Genomic DNA, 21,467 nt, shown 5'->3' on the forward strand with positions numbered 1-21,467 from the left:
TTTATTTATTTTTGAGAGATAGAGCATGAGCAGGGGAGGGGCAGAGAGACAGCGAGACACAGAATCCAAAGCAGGCTCCAGACTGACCCGTCAGCACAGAGCCTGATGTGGGGCTCGAACCCATGAACGGTGAAATCATGACCTGAGCCCAAGTCGGACACTTAACCGACTGAGCCACCCAGGCATCCCTCATTCTATTTTTATCATTTATTTTCTAGCTCTTATTTTATTGAATCCCATTTCTTGAAGTATTCAACTTAGTATTCAAGGGAGAATCCGCTTTTGGTTTTGGGGGGTTATATTGTTTCCCTGAGTTGTTTCTTCCTCTGCTGCATGGTAATTTCCTCTCTCTTGTTATCTCTTTTGTTATAGATTTTATAGTTACTATGTTTTTTTTTTTTTTATCTTCTTTATGTTTTATGTGGACAGCTGTGTTCACAATTTTCGTTTGTAATTACAGAGTACGGATGAAAATATCTTTGATATGTTTCCCACCTTATTTGGGACCTATCCCCACCAAACCCTGCTCATCAGCTACAGTTAGTTGTTGACTTTTGCTTTCATCCTCTTTTCTTTAGGCTGAGGACATGAGGGTAAAGAAGAGCTTGCCATTGAAGAGTTTAATCCTTTGCAGTAGATCTAAATTCTGTTCTTTCTTCTAAAATCTCATAAAATGTTTTCTCTCAGGCCCACTCTATCCAGTGGTAAATTCCATGTACTTTCACAGGCTTTGACTGATTCTCCCAATTTGACTCAATTCTCTGAAAGATAGGAAGCTCCTGAAGTTCACCCTATCTTTCCTCAAGTCCTATAGTGGTTTGTAGAGAATCTTACTCTTGGGATGTAAGTGACATGACATACTAGTTGTAGGTGTACAGTCTAATAACGCAGTATTTATATATATTGCAAATTGATCACCACAATTAGTCCAGTTAATATCTGTCACTGTACGAAAATTTTCTTCTTGTGATAAGAACTTTCAAGATCCACTCTCCTAGCTACTTTCAAATATGGAATATGGTATGAACTAGTCATCTTGCTGTATGTTACTTCCCTGTGACTTATTCATCTTTTAACTAGAAATTTGTACCTTTTGACCCCCTTCACACATTTTCCCACCCCCTCTGCCGCAGGTAACCACTAGTCTGTTCTCTGTGTCCACAGAGGCTCTTACTTTTGGTGGATTTTTTTAAACTTTACCACAGCTGTCTACTTATTCCTTCCTTCTCCTCCTTCCACATTGGAGAGTATTTCACAGAGGGTTGCTCTCATTTCCTTCTTGGGTTGCATTATGTAAAATGTTTTTCCTATCATGTGTCTTGGTGTAAGAGTTCTTTGATCCTCATCATGCTTTCTTTACCCCGAAATCTTAGGCATGTATTTTTTAAAGTTAAGTAATACAGAAGAAAATAGCATTTTGTATCTTTACAACTTATAGAAGCTTCTTGCACTATGGAATAATCCAAATTTTGATGTTTCGGTTTTAATTAAAATTGCTTTGTTCTTTCCCCATTCACCCACCCCCTTCCCCAGTTTTCTTGCAGCTGTATTTGAGCTGGGATGCCTGAAGAGAAGTTAGATAGAGGAAATCCTAGAGGCAGAAAAAGATCCTTGACTTGGGCAGGAAGAGCAGGTGATAAGAAAGGTCTTAGGGAGTGACAAGAGATAATATTTTAGTTTGTGAAGCAGAGATGAGGGTAAGATTTTTGAGATAGATACAAAAGATAAGAGTAAGACAACTTTTTTTCCTGAACTAAGGAGATGTTCTGATTCTAAGATTAAAGTTTCATTTTCTTTAATTCCAGTATAGTTAACATACAGTGTTGTATTAGTTTAAGGTGTACAATATAGTGATTCAGCAATTCCATACATCATTCAGTGCTCATGACAAGTGCGCTCCTTAATCCCCATCCCCTATTTCACCTATCCATGCCCACCTCCCCTCTGGTAACCATCAGTTTGTTTTCTATAGTTAAGAGTCTGTTTTTTGGTTTGTCTCTTTCTCCAAGATTAAAGTTTCTCACAGACTAAAATATTGCCTTTTATGGCTACATTCTTTCTAGAGTACTATTCTTTTTTTTTTTTTTTTTTTTTTAATGTTTATTTTTGAGAGAACGAGTAGAAAGTGAGCAGGGTTAAGGGTAAAGTGAGAGGGAGACAGAATCCCAAGCAGGCTCCACGATTTCAGCACAGAGCCTGACGCGGGGCTTGAACTCATGAACTGTGAGATCATGAACTGAGCTGAAACCAAGAGTCAGATGCTTTACCAACTGAGCCACCTAGGCGCTCCTAGAGTACTTTTAATAGCCAGTTTTCTTTAGAAAAAATACAAACTAAATTCTATGGATATCGGTTAGAAATTTTGTACAGATGGCTGTTACTGTAACAGTGAATGTGTTTGTGTGTTTTCCCTCCAGAATCTCCCTGGAAAAAGAGACATGAATGTCTGCGATGATATTTCCTGACAAGTTGATAGAAGAGAAGGAAAGGAGATCAACAGCTAGTGAGCAGAATTTCAGATAACCAGGATTTAGTATTTATCATCTCCAACTACAGACTTCCATTGCCTACTTTTAAATCAGAGATAACTACAGTCAGAACCCAGACAAGGCAAAAGAATATTTTTCATCTGTATTTTTTGAGATCAAAGAAATCACAATGTCTAGGAAACAAAACCAGAAGGGTAAGATTACATGTGGGCATAAATTGTTAAAAGCATAGTTATGAAATAATGGTATATATATTTTTAAAAGGTTCTCTTAATGTGTTTTGAATGGTCATATTTTCCCTCACCCAGTGCAATACTACTGATAGGTATAACTTATCTCCTTGTCTTGACTGCAGTTAATTTTAGAAGAGTATACAACATTCACAACTTTATCTGTTGTCTCTTTAAGTATTTGTAGATATTAGAGTATAGTTTTGTGTGTTACTAGTTTGGGAATTAACTCATATAACAATTGCTTTTCTACTTTTATATTAAATTGGGATATATTTGCCGGAAAGCCAACTGCGTCTAGAAAATGCACTCTTTGGAGTGTGAACACATGTTAGGGGGCATGGTGGGAGATAACTTACTGCAGGATATTCTATATCTGATGAGTTGATTCTTTCATTGGAGACAGGAAATGAAGCAAGAGTAAGTGCTTCCAGTTTTAGATTCCTTCTTTAGCTTTCCTTCCAGGATTATTACTCTAGCTTCTTGTCTAAAGTAAAATATAAGATCCAGAGAATCAAGAAATACCAAGAATAGTTATGAGAAGGGGAAAGACAATAGAGACTCCATAAAATCACTTTTTCAACTTTTTTAGAAGAGCTGGAAAAATGCAAAGGAACAAATTTAACAATAGCACTAGAACTATTATACATAACTGGAATATATTTGTTAAAAGAATGACCGTAGCTATCCTGGCTTTTTTCCGCCTCATTCAATTTAATTTTAAATTTATTTATTTATTAAAAAAAATTTTTTTTTTACTGTTTATTTTTTATTTTTGAGACAGAGAGCATGAACAGGGGAGGGGCAGAGAGAGAGAGAGGGAGACACAGAATCTGAAACAGGCTCCAGGCTCCAAGCTGTCAGAATAGAGCCCGATGTGGGGCTCGAACCCACGAACTGTGAGATCATGACCTGAGCTGAAGTCGGACGCTTAACCGACTGAGCCATCCAGGCGCCCCAATTTTAAATTTAATGTTCTTTAATTCAAAACAAAGCTATAGATTCAAGTGTCATGTGTTGAATATGAAGGAAATGCTTTTATTTTTTAGTTTTATTTATTTTAATGTGTTTATTTATTTTTGAGAGACAGAGCAGGGGAGGGGCAGAGAGAGAGGGAGACACAGAATCCGAAGTAGGCTCCAGCTCTGAGCTGTCAGCACAGAGCCTGACATGGGGCTTGAACCTACGAACTGTGAGATTGTGACTTAAGCCGAAGTCAGATGCTTAACCGACTGACTGAGCCACCCAGGCACCCCTATGAAGGAAATGCTTTTAAACTTAATTTTGACCTGGTAGTTCAAAAACCTAATTCTAAGAAAATAATGTACCAGAGCTGCTTGTGTTTGTGAAAGCTGTAGTTTCATTGTATAGTAAATCTATATAAAGGAAATCTGAGTTCTAAGGAATGGTTAGATTACTAAAGAAACTGAACTGTTTTACGCAGTGAGATTATCCACTGAAAAGTTTTTATAATCGACGTTTGTTTCTTCTTAATCATCATGATTCAGTTTGCTTTCTTCCTAGTTATGCTGGAAACATGGAGTATCTGTTTTCCTCCGACAAATGAGAAATACAATAGTAAAAATAGGACTCTAGACTTTAAAATAAAACAATTTCTTCTAAAAAGTTTAGCATTTAATTTTTCCTTAAAAAGTTAACTTCAGCAGATTGCTTTGACCTTGTTAAAACTAGAGTCTTTGTTTAATTCATGTCTGTCTTCTTCCAGAACTGTAAGAAAGATTCATTGCTTTTTTGTAATTGCTATCTAATTACTATAAAATGAATTTAGATTTTTGACCATATCATAGGCATTAAGTGCTAACAAATTTTGATTGAACGTAGCCTGAATTAAAACATAGTTGGGAACAAAAGAAAGCTTATTTGTTGTTAGGACTTTCTCTGAAGTAAATCTGTATGTATAATCTATTTGAATAAAAAAAGTACAAAATATTTATATAATTTTATTTCATGTATTCATTTATATATTTAAAATTTGATTGTTGTGGGCTTTGTTAGTCCAAATAATTATACTGACTCTATAAACTTAGCTTTTAAAACATCAAAAAGAGAGCTAATATGGTAGTTTTTGTTTTCTAGTGATACTCATTTACAAAGAGTCATTTTATTTATTTATTATTTTTTAAAGTTTATTTATTCTTGGTGGGGGGAGGGACAGAGGGGGAGTAAGAGAGAGAATCCCAAGCAAGCTCTGCACTGTTAGTGCAGAGCTTGACACAGGGCTCAAACTCATGAACCGTGAGATCATGACCTGAGCTGAAATCAAGAGTCAGACACTTAACCGACTGAGCCACCCAGGCGCTCCACAAAGTGTCATTTTATAATGAGTTATGGAAACATGGTCTATTGTGGAATGAAAACATTTTCCTTTTGTCAGTGATACATGTAAATTTCTTATTTAATGAAATATTTAGTGGAGTTAAACTTGGAATGGCTTAAATTAAATTAAGGCCAATTTCACTTACAACTATTGATTGTTCCTTTTAGCCATCCTGGCAGAAATCAGTTAGATCAGTGCTTCTCAGAGTACGGACTGATATCTCTCTGTGCATTGGAGAAATATTTAGAAATGAAGAGTGTCTAGAAACTTATGGTGATTTGACAGTCTGCAACATCCAAGCCCTTATCAAAACAGTTTTATTGAGGTATAATTTAAATACCATAAAAATCACCTTTTATAAATGTGCAATTTGATTATTTTTCAGTAAATTTATGCAGCTTTGCAGCTATCACTACAATCCTGTTGTAAAATATTTTTCTAACCCCAGAAAGTTCTTTATTACCTGCTTACAATCAGTTCTTGCTCCCAACCCCAGTTCCAGGCAAACATTGATCTACTTTGTCTCTTGAGTTTTACTTTTTCTATAGATTTCATATAAACAAATTAATACAATATAGTTTTGTGTCTGCCTTCTTTTACCTAGTGTAGTGTTTTTGAGTTTCATCAGTTGTTGACTATATCAGTAGTTTGTTCCTTTTTACTACTAAGTAATATTAAAGTTATGAAAAGGAAAAACTTTTTTCTTTTACAGTCTGCTACTCATAACACTTTTGTAACCAGATGATGGGTGTTTTTCCCACACTGACCAATTCTCTGATACTAGCAGATGTCCTACAATTCGATTAAGTTCTGGTACCACCTACCAGGAGTTAGTGTTTGATCCCACAGGTTAAGGCCTCAGTCCCACAAGATTCCCTTACTTCAGATGCCAATGGCAAGAAGGTCCCCACGTTACTCACACTTTGGTCCAACCTGGCTGCAAATGAGCAGTTTTCACGACTCCTCAGGTTCAGTAGCTCACAGAATCCAGGAAACACTTATATTCACTGGTTTATTAGATGGCAGAGGATATGATAAAAGATACAGATGAACAGCCAGATGAAAAGCCAGGTGAAGAGCTACGTAGGTGGTGCCTGGAAAGTTCCCAAACACAGGAGTTTTTCTGTCCCTGTGAAGTTGGGGTGTGCCCCTCTCCCAGCACATGGATGTGTTCCCCAACCCAGAAGCTCGTGAAATCACCATACTTTAGGGATTTTAATGGAGGCTTTATCACCTGTGCATGATTATTAACTCTAGCTCTAGCTCTGCTTCGCTCCTGGAGTAAAGTGTGTGAGGCTGAAAGTTCCAAGCTTCTAATCATGGTTTGATCTTTCTGGTGACCAGTCCCATACCGAAGCTATTCAGGAACCTACCAAAGTTGCTTCATTAAAATAAAAGATGTCCCTGGGGCACCTGGATGGCTCAGTCAGTTGAGCGTCCGACTCTTGGTTTTGGCTCAGGTTATGATTCCAGGGTCGTGGGATTGGGCCCTGCATTGGGCTCTGAGCCAGGTGTGGAGCCTGCTTGGGATTCTCTCTGTCTTTCATTCTCCCTCTGCCCCTCTGCCCTGGTCGCATGTGTGCTCTCCCCTTCTAAAAATAAAAAATTAAAAACAAAAACGTAAAAAACCCAGAACAATTCTCTTTAAAAAAAAAAAAATAAAAACAGAATAAAAGATGCTTCTATCACCCAGGAAATTCCAAGGGATTTAGGAGTTCTGTGTCAGGAGTGGAAGTCAAAGACCAAATATTAGAACAAAAGATGGTCCTAGCACCTTTATTGCCTAGGAAATTACAAAGGTTTTAGGAGCTCTAGCCATGAGCTGGGGATGAAGATAAAAATATTTATTTCTGATTATATTACAATATCACAGATTATATCACAGTTTGTTTATCCATTCAGCCGTTGATTATTCATTTGGATTATTTCTGGTTTTGGCTATTATAAATAATTATAAATTTGAACATTTTGCTCACAAGTGTTTATATAGGCATATGTTTACATTTCTCATGGAGAAGTACCTAAGAGTAAAAATGTGTAATTTTCAAAGAAAAGTGCCCAAACTGTTTTCCGAAATGGCTCATACCATTTACAGTCCCACCAAAAATATATATGGATTTCAGATGTGCCATATCCTTGCCAACACTTGGTATGGTCAGTCTTTTTTATTATAGCTATTTTACTGGGTGTGGAATGGTATCTCGTTATGGTTTTGATTTGGGTTTCCTTAGTGATTAATGACGTTGACTATCATTTCATGTGATTATTAGCTATTGTGTTATCTTTCTGGTGAAATGTCTGTTCAAATTCCTTACTCACTTTTTTGTTGAGTTGTTGGTCTTACTATTACTGTGTTGTAAGAGTTATATATTATGGATACAAGTTCTTTATCAGGTACACGATTTTTGAATATATTCTCCCAGCCTGTGGTCTTGTCTTTCTGTTTTCTTAATAATCTCTTTTAAAGAGTAAAATTTTTTTTAATGTTTATTTCTGAGAGAGAGAGAGAGAGAGAAAGAGAGAATGTGGGAGAGGGGCAGAGAGAGAGGGGGACAGAGGGTCCGAAGTGGGCTCCGTGCTGACAGCAGAGCCTGATGTGGGGCTTGAACTCATGAACTGTGAGATCATGACCTGAGCCAAAGTTGGTCGCTTAACCAATGGAGTCCACCCAGGTGCCCCTCTTCTGGTCTTTTTTTTTTTTTTTTTTTATGTTCATTTACTTTTTTTTTTTTTTTTTTTGAGAGAGAGAGCTAGCCAGCCAGCGTGAGTGGGGGAGGGGCAGAGAGAGAGGGAGACACAGAATGCAAAGCAGGCTCCGGGCTCTGAGGTGTCAGCGTAGAGTCCAATGTGGGGCTCGAACTCACAAACTGTGAGATCATGATCTGACCTGAAGCTTGACGCTCAACCAACTGAGCCACTCACACGCCCCTTAGCTTTTTTTTTTTTTTTTTTAAGTGGATAGTTAAGGTAATGTATTAACTCTGGATTGTTTATCTTCTTGAGGGTATTTTAAAAATAATTAGCTTGGACATAAATTGAGGCATCTACCTCTCTGCCTGTCCCATGTGTACAATCACAAATGTATCTGCACATATTTTTTTTAATTCTAATTTTTATTTTTTATATTTGCTTTTTAGGGGTTGTCCCTGCATCTGCAGTGTTTATTGGTCAGCCAGTGATTTGGAATGAGGTTTTGCTAAACATCTCAAATGCATAAGCTCTGATCCTCTGCTGACTGAACCATATGGGTTGAGGAGGATGTTCAAAGTTCAGGCAGTTCTTAAGTTTGTTTTCACTTTTACCTTCCACTGGCCTCCTGGGTTTCCCTGTGCATGTGCATAGTTTCTCATTTAGCTAGGAATGTGTAAAGAGCTAATCTAGCTTGTCTGTGTTTTTTTCCAGGATTTCCCTGTTAACTATCCTACTTATTTACCACTCACTCAACCAAGACTCCAGCTTCAGGCTAACAAAGCAATGAGTTATTTTTATTCATTTCCAGCTGAGTTCTCTACTTGAGCTTGACAGAGCTGTGGAGTTTTGCCTTCCTCTCTAGTTAGCCTTCTTTGACAGTAAAACTGCAGATTTTTATGGCCAGCCCTGCCCTGGTAAAGCCGTTGTTCTCCACAAAGCTGGAGATAGGTGAATGGGATCAGTCCTAGGCAAGAAGCATACAGACTTCATTGTTCTTACTTAAGGCTCTAGCAATTTCTCAATTTGTCCTGTGCCTTTGGTTGAATTCTAGGGCCCTGAAATGGTTGTTGTTGACAGTCCTGTTCAGTTTAATACTTGTGTTTTCAGGAGAGGACTTGCCAATCTTTTCACACCACTCTCAAGCGCAGTTTTATTGTTTTATAAAAGCATTGGTCCTCAAAGATTAGAGATTAACAAAATAAAAACAACAACTAGTTCTTTATCCCTGATGGTTTGAATAGCTCTGAATTAAATAGTGGCAACAGTGGGCAGATCTTTAGACCCTAAGTGGCCTACTAGTTCATGTGGCTTACTAGTTAATTAGGTAAAAAAATGCTTCTGCCAAAAATCTCTTGTGGGCCTTACCCTTGGATTACTTGAACTGTTTGTTGGGCAACCAAATGTTGAAAATCATGAGCTAAATAAAAGAACTTTTGGGTAGAACCCATAGCAAATATTTGAGAACCTGTTAGGTTCATAATATGAAGTTATAGTGAGATAAATAAGCATAGTTTTTACCTTTACATCTGACTGATGTCTGAATCCAGCACTAGATAAAAGAAAGCCAACTCTGGGGTAATCCAAGGTTGGGAGTAGGTTTAGTTCTGAATCCCACAGATTACTTATGATCCTAATTTTCTCTCTAAATAGCCTTCAGAGACTAAAGAAGGATAAGACTGAACGATTATAATAACTTGAGTGTATCTCAGAATCATTCTGGAAATTAAAAAAAAATTTTTTTGAATCACTATCTCTGGGGATGGTACATTAGACTCTTTTAAACAGTCACATTTGCTAATATTTTTCTAGACCTAAAAATCATGTTTGCCTGTCCATGTGTAACTGTATTTATCAAGTTACAGTGATAAGAGCAGATTCACAAGTATTGTACTTTTTTTGTTGACTTCATTTTACACTTAACTTTGCTTCTCTCTCTTCCTCTTTTCCCACTTGTAAAACTATTCAGCTACAAAACACCTTCACATTTGATAGTTAAACCTCTGAAACATTAAAATAGCTGACTTGAATTTCATAGTTGATCATGCATGAACAATTAATTTCTCTATCCCAGTACTATAATATTGCTTAATTGCTTCACTACTTACAAAAAGTTTTTTTAAGGTTTATTTTTGAGAGAGAGAGAGAGCATGTACACACACGTGAACAGGGGAGGGGCAGAGAGAGAGACAGAGGCACAGACTCCGAAGCAGGCTCCAGGCTCTAAGTGGTCAGGACAGAGCCTGATGCAGGGCTTGAACCCACAAATCATGAGATCATGACCTGGGCCGAAGTCAAACACTTAACCAACTGAGCCACCTAGGTGCCCCGCTTTACTACTTTTTGTTTTATACAGAACTGCCTAAATGTCTCTCTCTTTCTTTCCTCTTCCCTCCCCAACTGTTTTTCATTTCACAAAACTGAAACCCTGTGTCCATTAAACAATAACTCCTTACTCTCCTTATCCTAGTCCCTGGAAACCACCGTCCTACTTTCTGCTTTCTGTCTCTGTGAATTTGACTACTCTTGATAACTCATACAAATGGAATCAAATAGTATTTGTCCTTTTGTGACTGGCTTATTTCACTAAGGATAATGTCAGAGTTAATCCATGTTGTAACGTGTCAGAATTTCCTTCCTTTTTAAAGCTGAATAATATTCCATTGTATGTATGTATTATATTTTGTTTACTTATCTGTAGATGGTCACTTGGGTTGTTTCCACTTTCTGACTATTGTAAATAATGCTGCTGTGAACTTGGGTGTACAGATATCTTTTGAAATCCCTGATCTCACTTCTTTTGGGTATATAGCCAGAAGGGAATTGCTGGATTTACAGTAATTCTGTGATTTGGGGAGGAACTGCCATTTTGTTTTCTGTAGCAGATGTACCATTTTACATTCCCATCAGCGGTGCACAAGGGTTCTGGTTTACCTACATCTTCTCCAACACATGTTGTGTTCTGTCTGTCTGCTTTTTATTTTTTTAATTTTTTTTATTTTATTTTATTTTTATTTTTTTTAACGTTTATTTATTTTTGAGACAGAGAGAGACAAAGCATGAACGGGGGAGGGGCAGAGAGAGAGGGAGACACAGAATTGGAAGCAGACTCCAGGCTCTGAGCCATCAGCCCAGAGCCTGACTCGGGGCTCGAACTCACGGACCGCGAGATCGTGACCTGAGCCGAAGTCGGCCGCTCAACCGACTGAGCCACCCAGGCGCCCCTGTCTGTCTGCTTTTTAAATAGCTTCCCTAATGGATGTGAGGACTTCCTTTTCAAGAGAAGATCTACAGGGGCACCTGTGTGGCTCAGTCATTTAAGCGACTGACTCTTGGTTTTAGCTCAGGTCATGACCTCATAGTTTTTGGGCTCAAGCCCCACATGGGGCTCTGTGCTGTCACAGTGTGGAGCCTGCTTGGGATTCTCTCCCTCTCTCTCTGCCCTCCTGCGTGCGCTTTCTCTCTCAAAATAAATAAACTCAAAAAAGAGAAAAAAGAGAAGAGGTACAAACTGCTTTTATTTTTTATCTTTAAATTTTTATTATTTATTTTTAACATTTTTTTTTTATGGGCCACTTCATGGATTTGCATGTCTTACTTGTGTGGAGGCCACACTAATCTTCTCTGTAACATTCCAGTCTTAGTATATGTGCTGTCAATGTGAGTACTACAAACTATAAAGTCATAGAATTTTTATTTTTTTTTTTTTTTAATTAAAACAATATTTCTGAGAGAGAGACAGAGGATTCTAAGTGGGCTCTGCACTGACAGCAGCTAATCCGATGAGGGGGTTGAACTCACGAACCATGAGATCAGGACCTGAGCCGAAGTCTGACGCTCAACCAACTGAGCCACCCAGGTGCCCCTGAAGTCATAATAACTATCGGAACTGACTTCTTTATTCTTTGTGCCTCCCACTTCATCTGCTATACCTATAAACATTCACTGTATGCCTGTCTTCTGTTAGACTCTGAGCCTGTTGGGATAATAACTGGGTTTTATTCTTGTTTGTCTTTCCGACACCTGGCTCAGTACCTTGGTACACTGTAGACTATCTAGAAACAAATTTTGTTAAAATTTTAAAAATATCTCAGATTTTTTTCTTTTTTAAATAAATTATTTCTTAAAATTTTTAATTACAAATTTTTTATTGAATTATAGTTGACACTCATTATTATGTTAGTTTTAGGTGTATAACATGGTGATTTGAAATTATACAGCTCTGTGCTCACCACAGGTGTAGCTACCATCTGTCACCCCGCAACACTGTTAACAATACTATTGTCTATATTCTCTGTGCTATACCTTTCATCCCCATGACGTATATATTTCATATCTGGAAGTAATTTATAATGTTAATTAACTACAGAGCTAGGAACCTATGGTAGGCTGAATAATTCTTCTTCCCCCGTTCCCAAGATACCCATATCCTAAATGCTGTGGGTGTTACCTGTATGGATGGCCAAGACTTGGCAGATGTGATTAAAGATCTTCAGATGGAGAGCTTATCCTGGATCATCCAAGCAAGGCCTAAATGCAATCACAAGTATCCTTATAAGAGGGAGACAGAAGGAGATTTCAGATAGAAGAGAAGGCATTAGAACTATGAGGGTAGAGATTGGAGTGATATGGCCATAAGCCAAGGAATGCCTATATACCCACCAGCAGTTGGAAAAGGCAAGGAACAGATTCTTCTCTAGAGCCTTCAGAGGAGTGTGGCCTTGCCGTTACTTTGATTTCAGTCCAGTGAAACTGATTTTGGACTTGTGGGCTTCAGAACTATGAAAGAGTAAATTTCCATTGTTTGAGCCACCAAGTTTGTGGTAATTTGTTATAGCAGCCATGGGAAACTAATACAGAACTGAAGCACGTCTTTGGGTCTTTTAGTTCATTGGGTTCAACCACAGTTCTTTTCTTTTTTTTTAATTTATTTTTTTTTAAACTTTTTTTCTTTAATGTTTATTTTTGAGAGAGAGAGAGAGAGTACAAGCAGGGGAGGAGCAGAGAGAGAGAAGGAGAGACAGAATCTGAAGCAGGCTCCAGGCTTTCAGCACTGAGTCTGACGCAGGGCTCGAGCTCACGAACTGTGAGATCATGACCGGAGCCAAAGGTGAATGCCTAACTGACTGAGCCACCCAGGCGCCCCAACACAGTTCTTTTTGTTGAAAGTCATTTACTCACTCTTAATATACTTTTGTAATGTCATCTCTTTTTAGAAATTCAATAAAGAGGACATTTTATTTTAGGCTCTAGCTGACTGTTCTACAAAAGGTATCTGGAAATAATTGGCCATGTATTTCTTTTTCCCTTCCTTTTAGGAGTAAAATATCTAATATATCTAAAATATCTAATAATAAGGTGGGAAAGAAGTAAGTAAATGTGGTTTGTCTTTCTACCCTCGGCAATTAAAAAAATAGGTTATTCTTAGAATCAATTTAAGTTTTTTCTTACACTTCTCATTTATATGCTTCCTACAAAAAAAAAAAAAAATCTTCCCAAGTTTTTCTAATGTATCATTTTCAAAATTAGTCCAAGAGAGTTGGTTTGGTGCATGCAAGAATCCATTAGACCAAAGACAGGGAAGATAAACATTTTGAAGGGAGAGTAACAGGCAATTACCTGAGTGATGCAAAGAGGATAGAGCAGTTGAGAAGCCAATGGTGACGAACTCCTGGAGCCAAGAGGACAGTGATTGATGTTAAGGGCCTTCTGGATTGTAAGCGGGGACTTGTGACCCCCCACCCTTTGCTCTGGCATAGGACCCCAAGAGACTGAGTCCTTGTAGTAGTAAAAATGAGTGGAAATAGACTCACCTTTGTAGGAATTGCAACTTAGTTTCAAATTATTTCAGTACCTGAAATTGGTTTGAGGTAACTGGGTGCCTTGGTACAAAGCAAACAGATCCTCTCTGGAAATCGTCACAGATTATTTTCACTATCAGGTTTTTAAATAGATTATTTAGTACACACACAAAAAAAATAGTTAGAACATAAGAGGATGAAACAATAAATACGGAATAAGAAACATTAGACAATAGAATAAATTCACAGGAGATCCAAATATTGTAGTTACCAGATTTAAAATAACTATTCTTGGGGAGCCTGGGTGGCCCAGTTGGTTGAGCATCTGACCTTGATTTTGGCTCAAGTGATGATCCCAGGGTGGTGAGATAGAGCCCTGTGTTGGGCTACACACTAGTGTGGAGTCTGCTTAAGATATTCTCTCTCCCTCTCCCTCTCCCTCTCCCTCTCCCTCTCCCTCTCCCTCTCCCTCTCCCTCTCCCCCTCCCCCTCCCTTCTTCCCTCTCCCCCACTTGTGCTCACTCTCTCTTTCTAAAATAAACAAAATAACTGTTCTTAAAAAAAATTCTTAAAATGTTCAAGGAAATAAAGACAACTTGGAGAAGTTCAGCAGCCAACTGGAAAACTATTTTGTAATGCATATTTTAGAGCTGGGAAATGTAGTAATTGAAACTAAGAACTCAATGTATGGTTTTAAAAACAGATTGATAGTATCTGAGAAGAGTCAGTGAATTACAGGATAAGTTAGAAGGAACTAAATGATATGGAAATTCAAAAGATTAGGAAATACAGAAGAGGAAGTAAAAAACATAGAGGCTACAGGGATAGGTATGCCATACGTGTAATGGGAACCCCAGAAGAAAGAGAATAATGTAGAGTATTTGAGGAGATATTGTTGATAACGTTCCAAAATTCATGAAAACCATCAAGCCACAGATTCAAGAAGTGCTAGAAATCACTAGCAGAATAAATATAATAAAGAAATCCACCTAGGAACATCATAATAAAATTTTGAGGGAGCAAAGACAGAGAATCTTAAAAGCAGCTAGAGAAAAACTATGCAATTTTGAAAGGATCACAGTCAGACCTAGAGCTAACTTCTCAACAGAAAGAAGTCAGGAGAGTGGGATGATATCTTTAAAGGTCTGAATAAAAATAACTGCCAGTCTGCAACTCTACACACCTCATATACAGTGAAAATATCCTTCTAGAATAAAGTGGAAATAAACAGTTTTAAAAAGCAACAAAACAAACGAACAAAACCAAAAGTCCTCACCCCACTGAAAAAAATGTAAAGGTACTCTGAGATAGAAGACCAATTGGAAAGTTGGAGATGCAAGAAGGCATGAATAGCAATGCAGACCACAAATACATGGTCAAGTCTGAATATTGATGTATGAACGACTAAGAATGTTTTATTAGGATTTAAAAATACATAGAGAATTAGCATGCATAGTAGCCATGGCCTATAAATTGGGAGGTGCATAAGCTCCCTTGCTTTTTCAAAGAAGAGGGTAAAACTGCCAATTAGTGTTAGAATTTTGCAAGTCAAAAATTGATGTTATAATCTCCAGGGAAGCTATTAAATTAAAATAGTCGCTACATACTGCAATATGGATGAACCTTAAAAACATGGAGTGTCTGGGTGGCTTAGTCAGTTAAGCAGCCAATTCCTGATTTTGACTCAGGTCATGATCTCATGGTTGGGAGATCGAGCCCTGAATCTGCCTCAGTGTTGAGAGCCTGCTTGGGATTCTCTTTCTCCCTCTCTGTCCCTCCCCCATTCACACTCTCTCTCTCTCTTTCAAAATAAACTTTAAAATAAAAGGACATTATGCTAAGTGAAATAAGCTAGTCATAAAAATGTAAATACTACATGATTCCACTTATAGAAGGTATCGTCAGTAGTCAAAGTCACAGAAACAGTAGAATGGTAGTTATTAGGAGTTGGGGTTATGGGGAATTAAGGGACATGGGGAGTTGTTATTTAATAGATACAGAGTTTTAATTTTGTAAGGTGAAAAAGTTCTAGAGATTAGTTGTACAATAATGTGAATATACTTAACACTACTGAACTGTATACACTAAGAAATGGTTAAGAAAGAACATGTAAGTTTTATGCTATGCCTTTTTTTTTTTACCAGAATAAAAAAAAGAATTAGAGACTAACAAAAGAAAACTGTTCTGAATGTTTATGTATTAATATTCAGCCAATGTAGACTTTAAAGCAAAAAAGCATGATTAGAGATAAAGGAGGGACACTTCATAATGATAAAGCATTTGATTTAACAGAAAAAATAATTCTAATAGGTTTTAAAAAAATTGACAGAATTAAAAGGAGAAATACGCAATTATAGTAGGATATTTTAACACAGATTTCTTAGTAAATGACAAAACAATCAGGTGAGGGATTAATAAGGATATAAAATATTTGCTATAACTAGCACATGTGACATAATTATCATAATTAGAACAAATTATATCCAACAGATTAGTATATATATGTTTATTATTTTATAAGTGCATTTAGAACATTTTCAAAAATTCTACTGGCCACATACTGGCCATAAAGCAAATTGCCACAATTTTTAGAGAAAATCATACAGCTTGTTTTTTTACTACAGTGCATTTAAGCTAGTCATCCAAAAGTTAGAAAATCTTCAAATATTTGAGTATTAAGAAATATACTCCTAAATAACGGATCAAAAAAGAAATCAAAATGAAATTAGAAAATACTTTAAACAGAGCAATAATAGAAATTTGTATATAAAAACCTGTAACATGCAGCTAAAATAGTGGTTAGAGGGAATTTTAATTTTTTTTAGCTTTAAATGTATATATTAGAAAGGAAGATAGGCTACAAATCAGTGAGCTAAGTTCTAAGGAAGTTAGAAAAAGAACAGAAAATTAAATCCCCTCCAAAATGTAGAAGAAACTAAATAAAATGATCCATGAATAATGGGATTCCAGTATTTATGATATTTGTCCCTTTTTCCTGCTTTGTTGTAGTTATTAGACCTCCAGTTGTCTAGAAGTAATGAAGCAGAAGAGTTAACTATGTGAGGTGATGAATGTGTTAATTGTTTTGATCTTGGTCACTATTCCAACAGTACACATGTATATCAGCTCATCATGTTGTATACTTTATATATAATCATATTTGTCAATTATTTCTCCGTGAGGTTGGAAGGAAAAAAAGTAACAAAGCAAGCATTTTTGTTTTGTTTTCTGGTCTCAAAGGAAAAGGTCTTAGTATTCACCATTATGTTGATGATTGCTCTATGTTTTTTGTAGATACCCTATGTAGAAAGCCCACAAGAGCTTAAACTACTAGAATTAATGATTTGAACAGTGTTGCTGGGTATAAAATCATTCCACAAAAATCAATCACACCTGTTTATACCAGCAATAAATCATTAGAAAGTGAAATTTAAAAACAGATGCCATTACACTTGTACCAAAAGTGTAACATGGAAATAAATTCAATAAAGGATGTATAAGAACACTATTAAAAAATGATAAAGCATTGGGGCACCTGGGTGGCTCAGTCAGTTAAGTGTCCGACTTTGGCTCAGGTCATGATCTCACGGTTTGTGGGTTTGAGCTCTGCGCCAGGTTCTGTGCTGACAGCTCAGAGCCTGGAGCCTGCTTTGGATTCTGTGTTTCCCTCTCCCTCTGTCCCTCCCCTGCTTGCATTCTCTCTCTCTCTCTCTAAAATAAACATTTTTAAAAAATGATAAAGCATCATTGGAAGAAATGAAAGAACACTTAAATAGAAGGGTATACCATGTTTATGGATTGGAAGCCTCAATATTTTGAAGATAACTGTCCTTCAAAATGGATTCATAGATTTAATGCAATCCTTATAAAGGCCCCAACATTATTTTCATTGAGTTTACTTTTTTTTCTTAATCTCTATATCCAGTGTGGAGCTTGAACTCACAACCCCAAGATCAAGAGTTGCATGCTCTTCCAACTGAACCAGCCAGATGCCCCTCCCCCAACATTATTTTTTATGCAGCTTGACAAAGTGATTCTGAAATTTATATGATAATACAAAGGGCCAAGAATAGCTGAAGAATTCTTAACAACAAAGTCAGAGAACTCACTGAATCCAATTAAGACTTACTGTAAAGCTACAGTAATTAATACAGTATGGTTTTCAGAGTACAGATCTTTTACCTCTTTAGTTAGGTTTATTCCTAGATATCTTTTTTGTGTGTGTGTGCGATTATAAATGGGATTAATTCCTTGATTTCTTTTTTCTGCTCCTTCATTATTGGTGTTTAGAAATGCAACAGATATCTGCGTGTTGATTTTATATCCTGCAGCTTTGCTGGGTTCATGTATTAGTTGTAACGATTTTTTGGTGGAGTCTTTTGGGTTTTCTACATAGAGTATCATGTCATCTGCAAATAGTGAAAGTTTGATTTCTTCCTTGCCAATTCGTATGCCCTTTATTTCTTTTTGTTGTCTGATTGTTGAGGCTAAGACTTCAGTACTGTTAAATAGTAATGGTGAGAGTGGGCATCCTTATCTTGTTCCTCACTGTAGGGAAAGGCCCTTAGTTTTTCTCCATTGAGGATGATATTAGCTGTGGGCCTTTCTTATATGGCCTTTATGATGTTGAGTTATGTCCCATATATCCCTACTTTGTTGAGAGTTTTTATCAAGAATGGATGCTGTATTTTGCCACATGTTTTTACTGCATCTTTTGACAGGATCATACGATTCTTACCCATTTTTTAAATTTATGTGGTGTATCATGTTGATTGATTTGTGGATATTGAACCAGCCCTGCAGCCCAGGAATAAATCCCACTTGATCATGGTGAATAATTCTTTTAATGTACTGTTGAATTTGATTTGTTAGTATCTTGTTGAGAATTTTTACATACAGGTTTATCAGGGAATATTGGCCTGTAATTCTCCTTTTTAGTGGGGTCTTTGTCTGGTTTTGGAATCAAGGTAACACTGGCCTCATGGAATGCATTTGGAAGTTTTCCTTACACTTCTAGTTTTTTGGAACAGTTTGAGAAGAATAGATATTAACTCTTCTTTAAATGTCTGGTAGAATTCCCTTGGGAAGCCATCCGGCCCAAGATTCTTGTTTGTTGGGAGATTTTTAATTACTGATTCAATTTCTTTGCTGGTCTTAGGTCTGTTCAACTTTTCTCTTTCTTCTTGTTTCAGTTTTGGTAGTGTGTGAGTTTCTAGGAATTTGTCTAGTTCTTAAAATGTTTATTTTTGAGTGAGAGAGAGAGAGAGACTGTGCGCAAGTAGGATGGGGCAGAGAGAGAGGGAGACACAGAATCCTAAGCAGGCTACAGGCTTTGAGCTGTCAGTATAGAGCCCAGCACAGGCTTGAACCTTAAGAACTGTGAGATCATGACCTCAGCTGAAGTCGGAAGGTTCCCCCGAGCACTGGGTATTGTATGTAAGTGATGAATCACTGAATTCTACTCCTGAAACCAATATTGCACTGTATGTTAACTAACTAAAATTTGAAATAAAAAAAAAAAAAGACAATATGGTATTACCAGTAAGATGGAAATATGGACAAATGAAACAGAGAGCCCAGAAACAGAGCTATTCATATATGGAGATTTTATTTGAAAAGTAGTACTGTAGGCATTGAGGAAAAGATGATCTTGTTTCAGTTAGATCTGAGACATTTGGAAATCCATATGGAAAAAATACAACTCTGTTCCTTACTTACTTCATGCCTGTAAATCAATTCCAGGGTTTAGATTATAGATCTAAATGTGAAAGGTAAAACAATAAAGCTTATAAATGTAATTTAGAAGAGTATCTTCATGGGCTCAGAAAAGGAAGGACTCTTTCCTTTTTAAACTTTTTTCCTCAATAGTGTTTTTTAAATGTTTTAATAGATTATGTGTTTTAGAGCAGGTTTAGGTTTACAGCAAAGTTAGCAGAAGGTACAGATTTCCCCTATACCTCCTACCCCCACACATACCCTCCCCCATTATCCATATCCTCCACCATAGTGACACATATGTTACAATTGGTAAACTTACATAGACACATCATTGTCACCTAAAGTCTGTAGTTTACATTAGGATTCTCTCTTGGTGTAGTATATTCTTTGGATTTGGACAAATGAATAATGACCTGTATCCACTATTACAGGGTCATATAGAGTAGTTTCACTGCTCTAAAAATCCTGTGTGCTCTGCTTTTTAATCTTTCATTCCACTTAACCCCTGACAACTACTGATCCTTTTACTGTCACTCTAGTTTTGCCTTTTCCAGAATGTCATATAGCTGTAATCATACAGGATGTAGCCTTTTCACATTGACTTATTTCACTTAGTAATATGCATTTAAGGTTGTTTCATGTCTTTTCATGACTTGTTAGCTAATTTCTTTTTAGCACTGAATAATATTCTTTTGTCTGAATCTATCATAGTTTATCCATTCACCATCATAGTTTATCCAAGGACCTCTTGGAATTTTGGGCAATTTTATAGAGTTGCTATAAACATCCATATACAGGTTTTTATGTGGGCATGTTTTCAGCTCCTTTGAGTAAATACCAAAAAGATTGATTGCTGGATTGCATGGTAAGTTTTTAAAGAAACTGCCAAACTGTTTTCCAAAGTGCCTGTACCATTTTGCATTTTTACCAGCAATGAATGGGAGTTCCTGTTGTTCCACATCCTTGCCAGCATTTAGTGTTGTCGGTGTTCTGGATTTGGACCATTCTAAGAGATGTGTAGTGGCATCTTGTTTTAATCTATATTTCCTTCATGACCTGTGATGAGGAGCATCTTTGCCATCTGGCTTGTTTGCCATCTGTATATCTTCTTTGGTGAGGTGTCTCTTAAGGCCTTGGCCCATGTTTAAATTGTATTGTTTCTTATTGTTTTTTTTTTTTTAATTTTTTTTTTTTTCAACGTTTTTTATTTATTTTTGGGACAGAGAGAGACAGAGCATGAACGAGGGAGGGGCAGAGAGAGAGGGAGACACAGAATCGGAAACAGGCTCCAGGCTCCGAGCCATCAGCCCAGAGCCTGACGCGGGGCTCGAACTCACAGACCGCGAGATCGTGACCTGGCTGAAGTCGGACGCTTAACCGACTGCGCCACCCAGGCGCCCCTCTTATTGTTGAGTTTTAAGAGTTCTTTGTATATTTTGAGTAACAACACTTTATCAGATGTCTTCTGCAAATATTTTCTCCCAGTCTGTGGCTTGTCTTTTCATTCTCTTGACAATGTCTTCTGCAGATCAGAAAGTTTTAATTTTAATGAAGTCCAGCTTATCAATTATTCTTTTCATGGATTGTGCCTTTGGTGTTGCATCTAAAAAGTCACTGCAAAACCCAAGGTTATCTAGGCTTTCTCTTATATTATCTTCTAGTTTTATAGTTTTTATAGTATTACAGTTTACACTTAGGTCTGTGATCCATTTGGTGTTAATATTTGTAAATAAAGTGTGTCTAGATTTTTTTTTTTTTTTTTTTTTTTTTTTTTTTTGTGGATGTCTGGTTGTTCTAGCACCATGTTGAAAAGACTTCCTTAAGGTCCAATGTATTGCCTTTGCTCCCTTGTCAAAAATCTATGTTGGTCTATTTCTGGCTCTCTATATTCTGTTCCATTGTTTGTTTGTTTGTTTGTCTGTTTTCTTTCACCAATACTATACTGCTTTGATTACTGTAGCTTTGTTTTTTTAATGTTTATTTTTGAGAGAGAGCATGAGTGGGGGAGGGGCAGAAAGAGAGGGGGACAGAAGATCCCAAGCAGCCTCTGTACTGACAGCAGAGAGCCCGATTTGGGGTTCAGACTCACAAACCATGAGATCATGACCTGAGCTGAAGTCAGACACTTAACTGACTGAGCCACCCAGGCTCCCTGATTATTGTAGCTTTATAATATGTTTTGAATTTATGTAGTGTCATATCT

The 21,467-nt window shown here is 37.0% G+C and overlaps 1 protein-coding gene, 1 long non-coding RNA gene and 1 other non-coding gene across 9 annotated transcripts in view; 1 reads left to right on the forward strand and 2 right to left on the reverse strand.

Annotated features, from left to right (window-relative positions):
- SPATS2 (spermatogenesis associated serine rich 2) overlaps window positions 1-21,467 on the forward strand; it is a 149,901-nt gene that overhangs the window by 70,536 nt on the left and 57,898 nt on the right. For all 3 annotated transcript variants that reach the window (XM_042946429.1, XM_042946428.1, XM_042946430.1), the window contains one exon: window positions 2,418-2,683. In XM_042946429.1, coding sequence (XP_042802363.1) covers window positions 2,659-2,683 — 25 coding nt within the window. In that variant the 5' untranslated portion in view covers window positions 2,418-2,658. The remainder of the gene's footprint in view (window positions 1-2,417; window positions 2,684-21,467) is intronic.
- LOC122224517 overlaps window positions 1-21,467 on the reverse strand; it is a 97,696-nt gene that overhangs the window by 32,810 nt on the left and 43,419 nt on the right. The window contains exons 3-5 of one of the 5 annotated variants that reach the window (XR_006204828.1): window positions 12,196-12,275; window positions 5,978-6,151; window positions 3,079-3,206 (exon numbers count right to left, since the gene is read on the reverse strand). The exons of 1 other annotated variant lie outside the window; for it this stretch is intronic. This is a non-coding gene — a long non-coding RNA (uncharacterized LOC122224517). The remainder of the gene's footprint in view (window positions 1-3,078; window positions 3,207-5,977; window positions 6,152-12,195; window positions 12,276-21,467) is intronic. 3 more of the 5 variants (XR_006204830.1, XR_006204829.1, XR_006204827.1) reach the window with 3 other exon arrangements.
- On the reverse strand, window positions 11,307-11,413 carry LOC122225719. Its single transcript, XR_006205326.1, has one exon. It is a non-coding gene; the product is annotated as a U6 spliceosomal RNA (small nuclear RNA).

The sequence above is a fragment of the Panthera leo genome, chromosome B4 (genome assembly GCF_018350215.1).
Source record: "Panthera leo isolate Ple1 chromosome B4, P.leo_Ple1_pat1.1, whole genome shotgun sequence".
NCBI lineage: Eukaryota > Metazoa > Chordata > Mammalia > Carnivora > Felidae > Panthera > Panthera leo.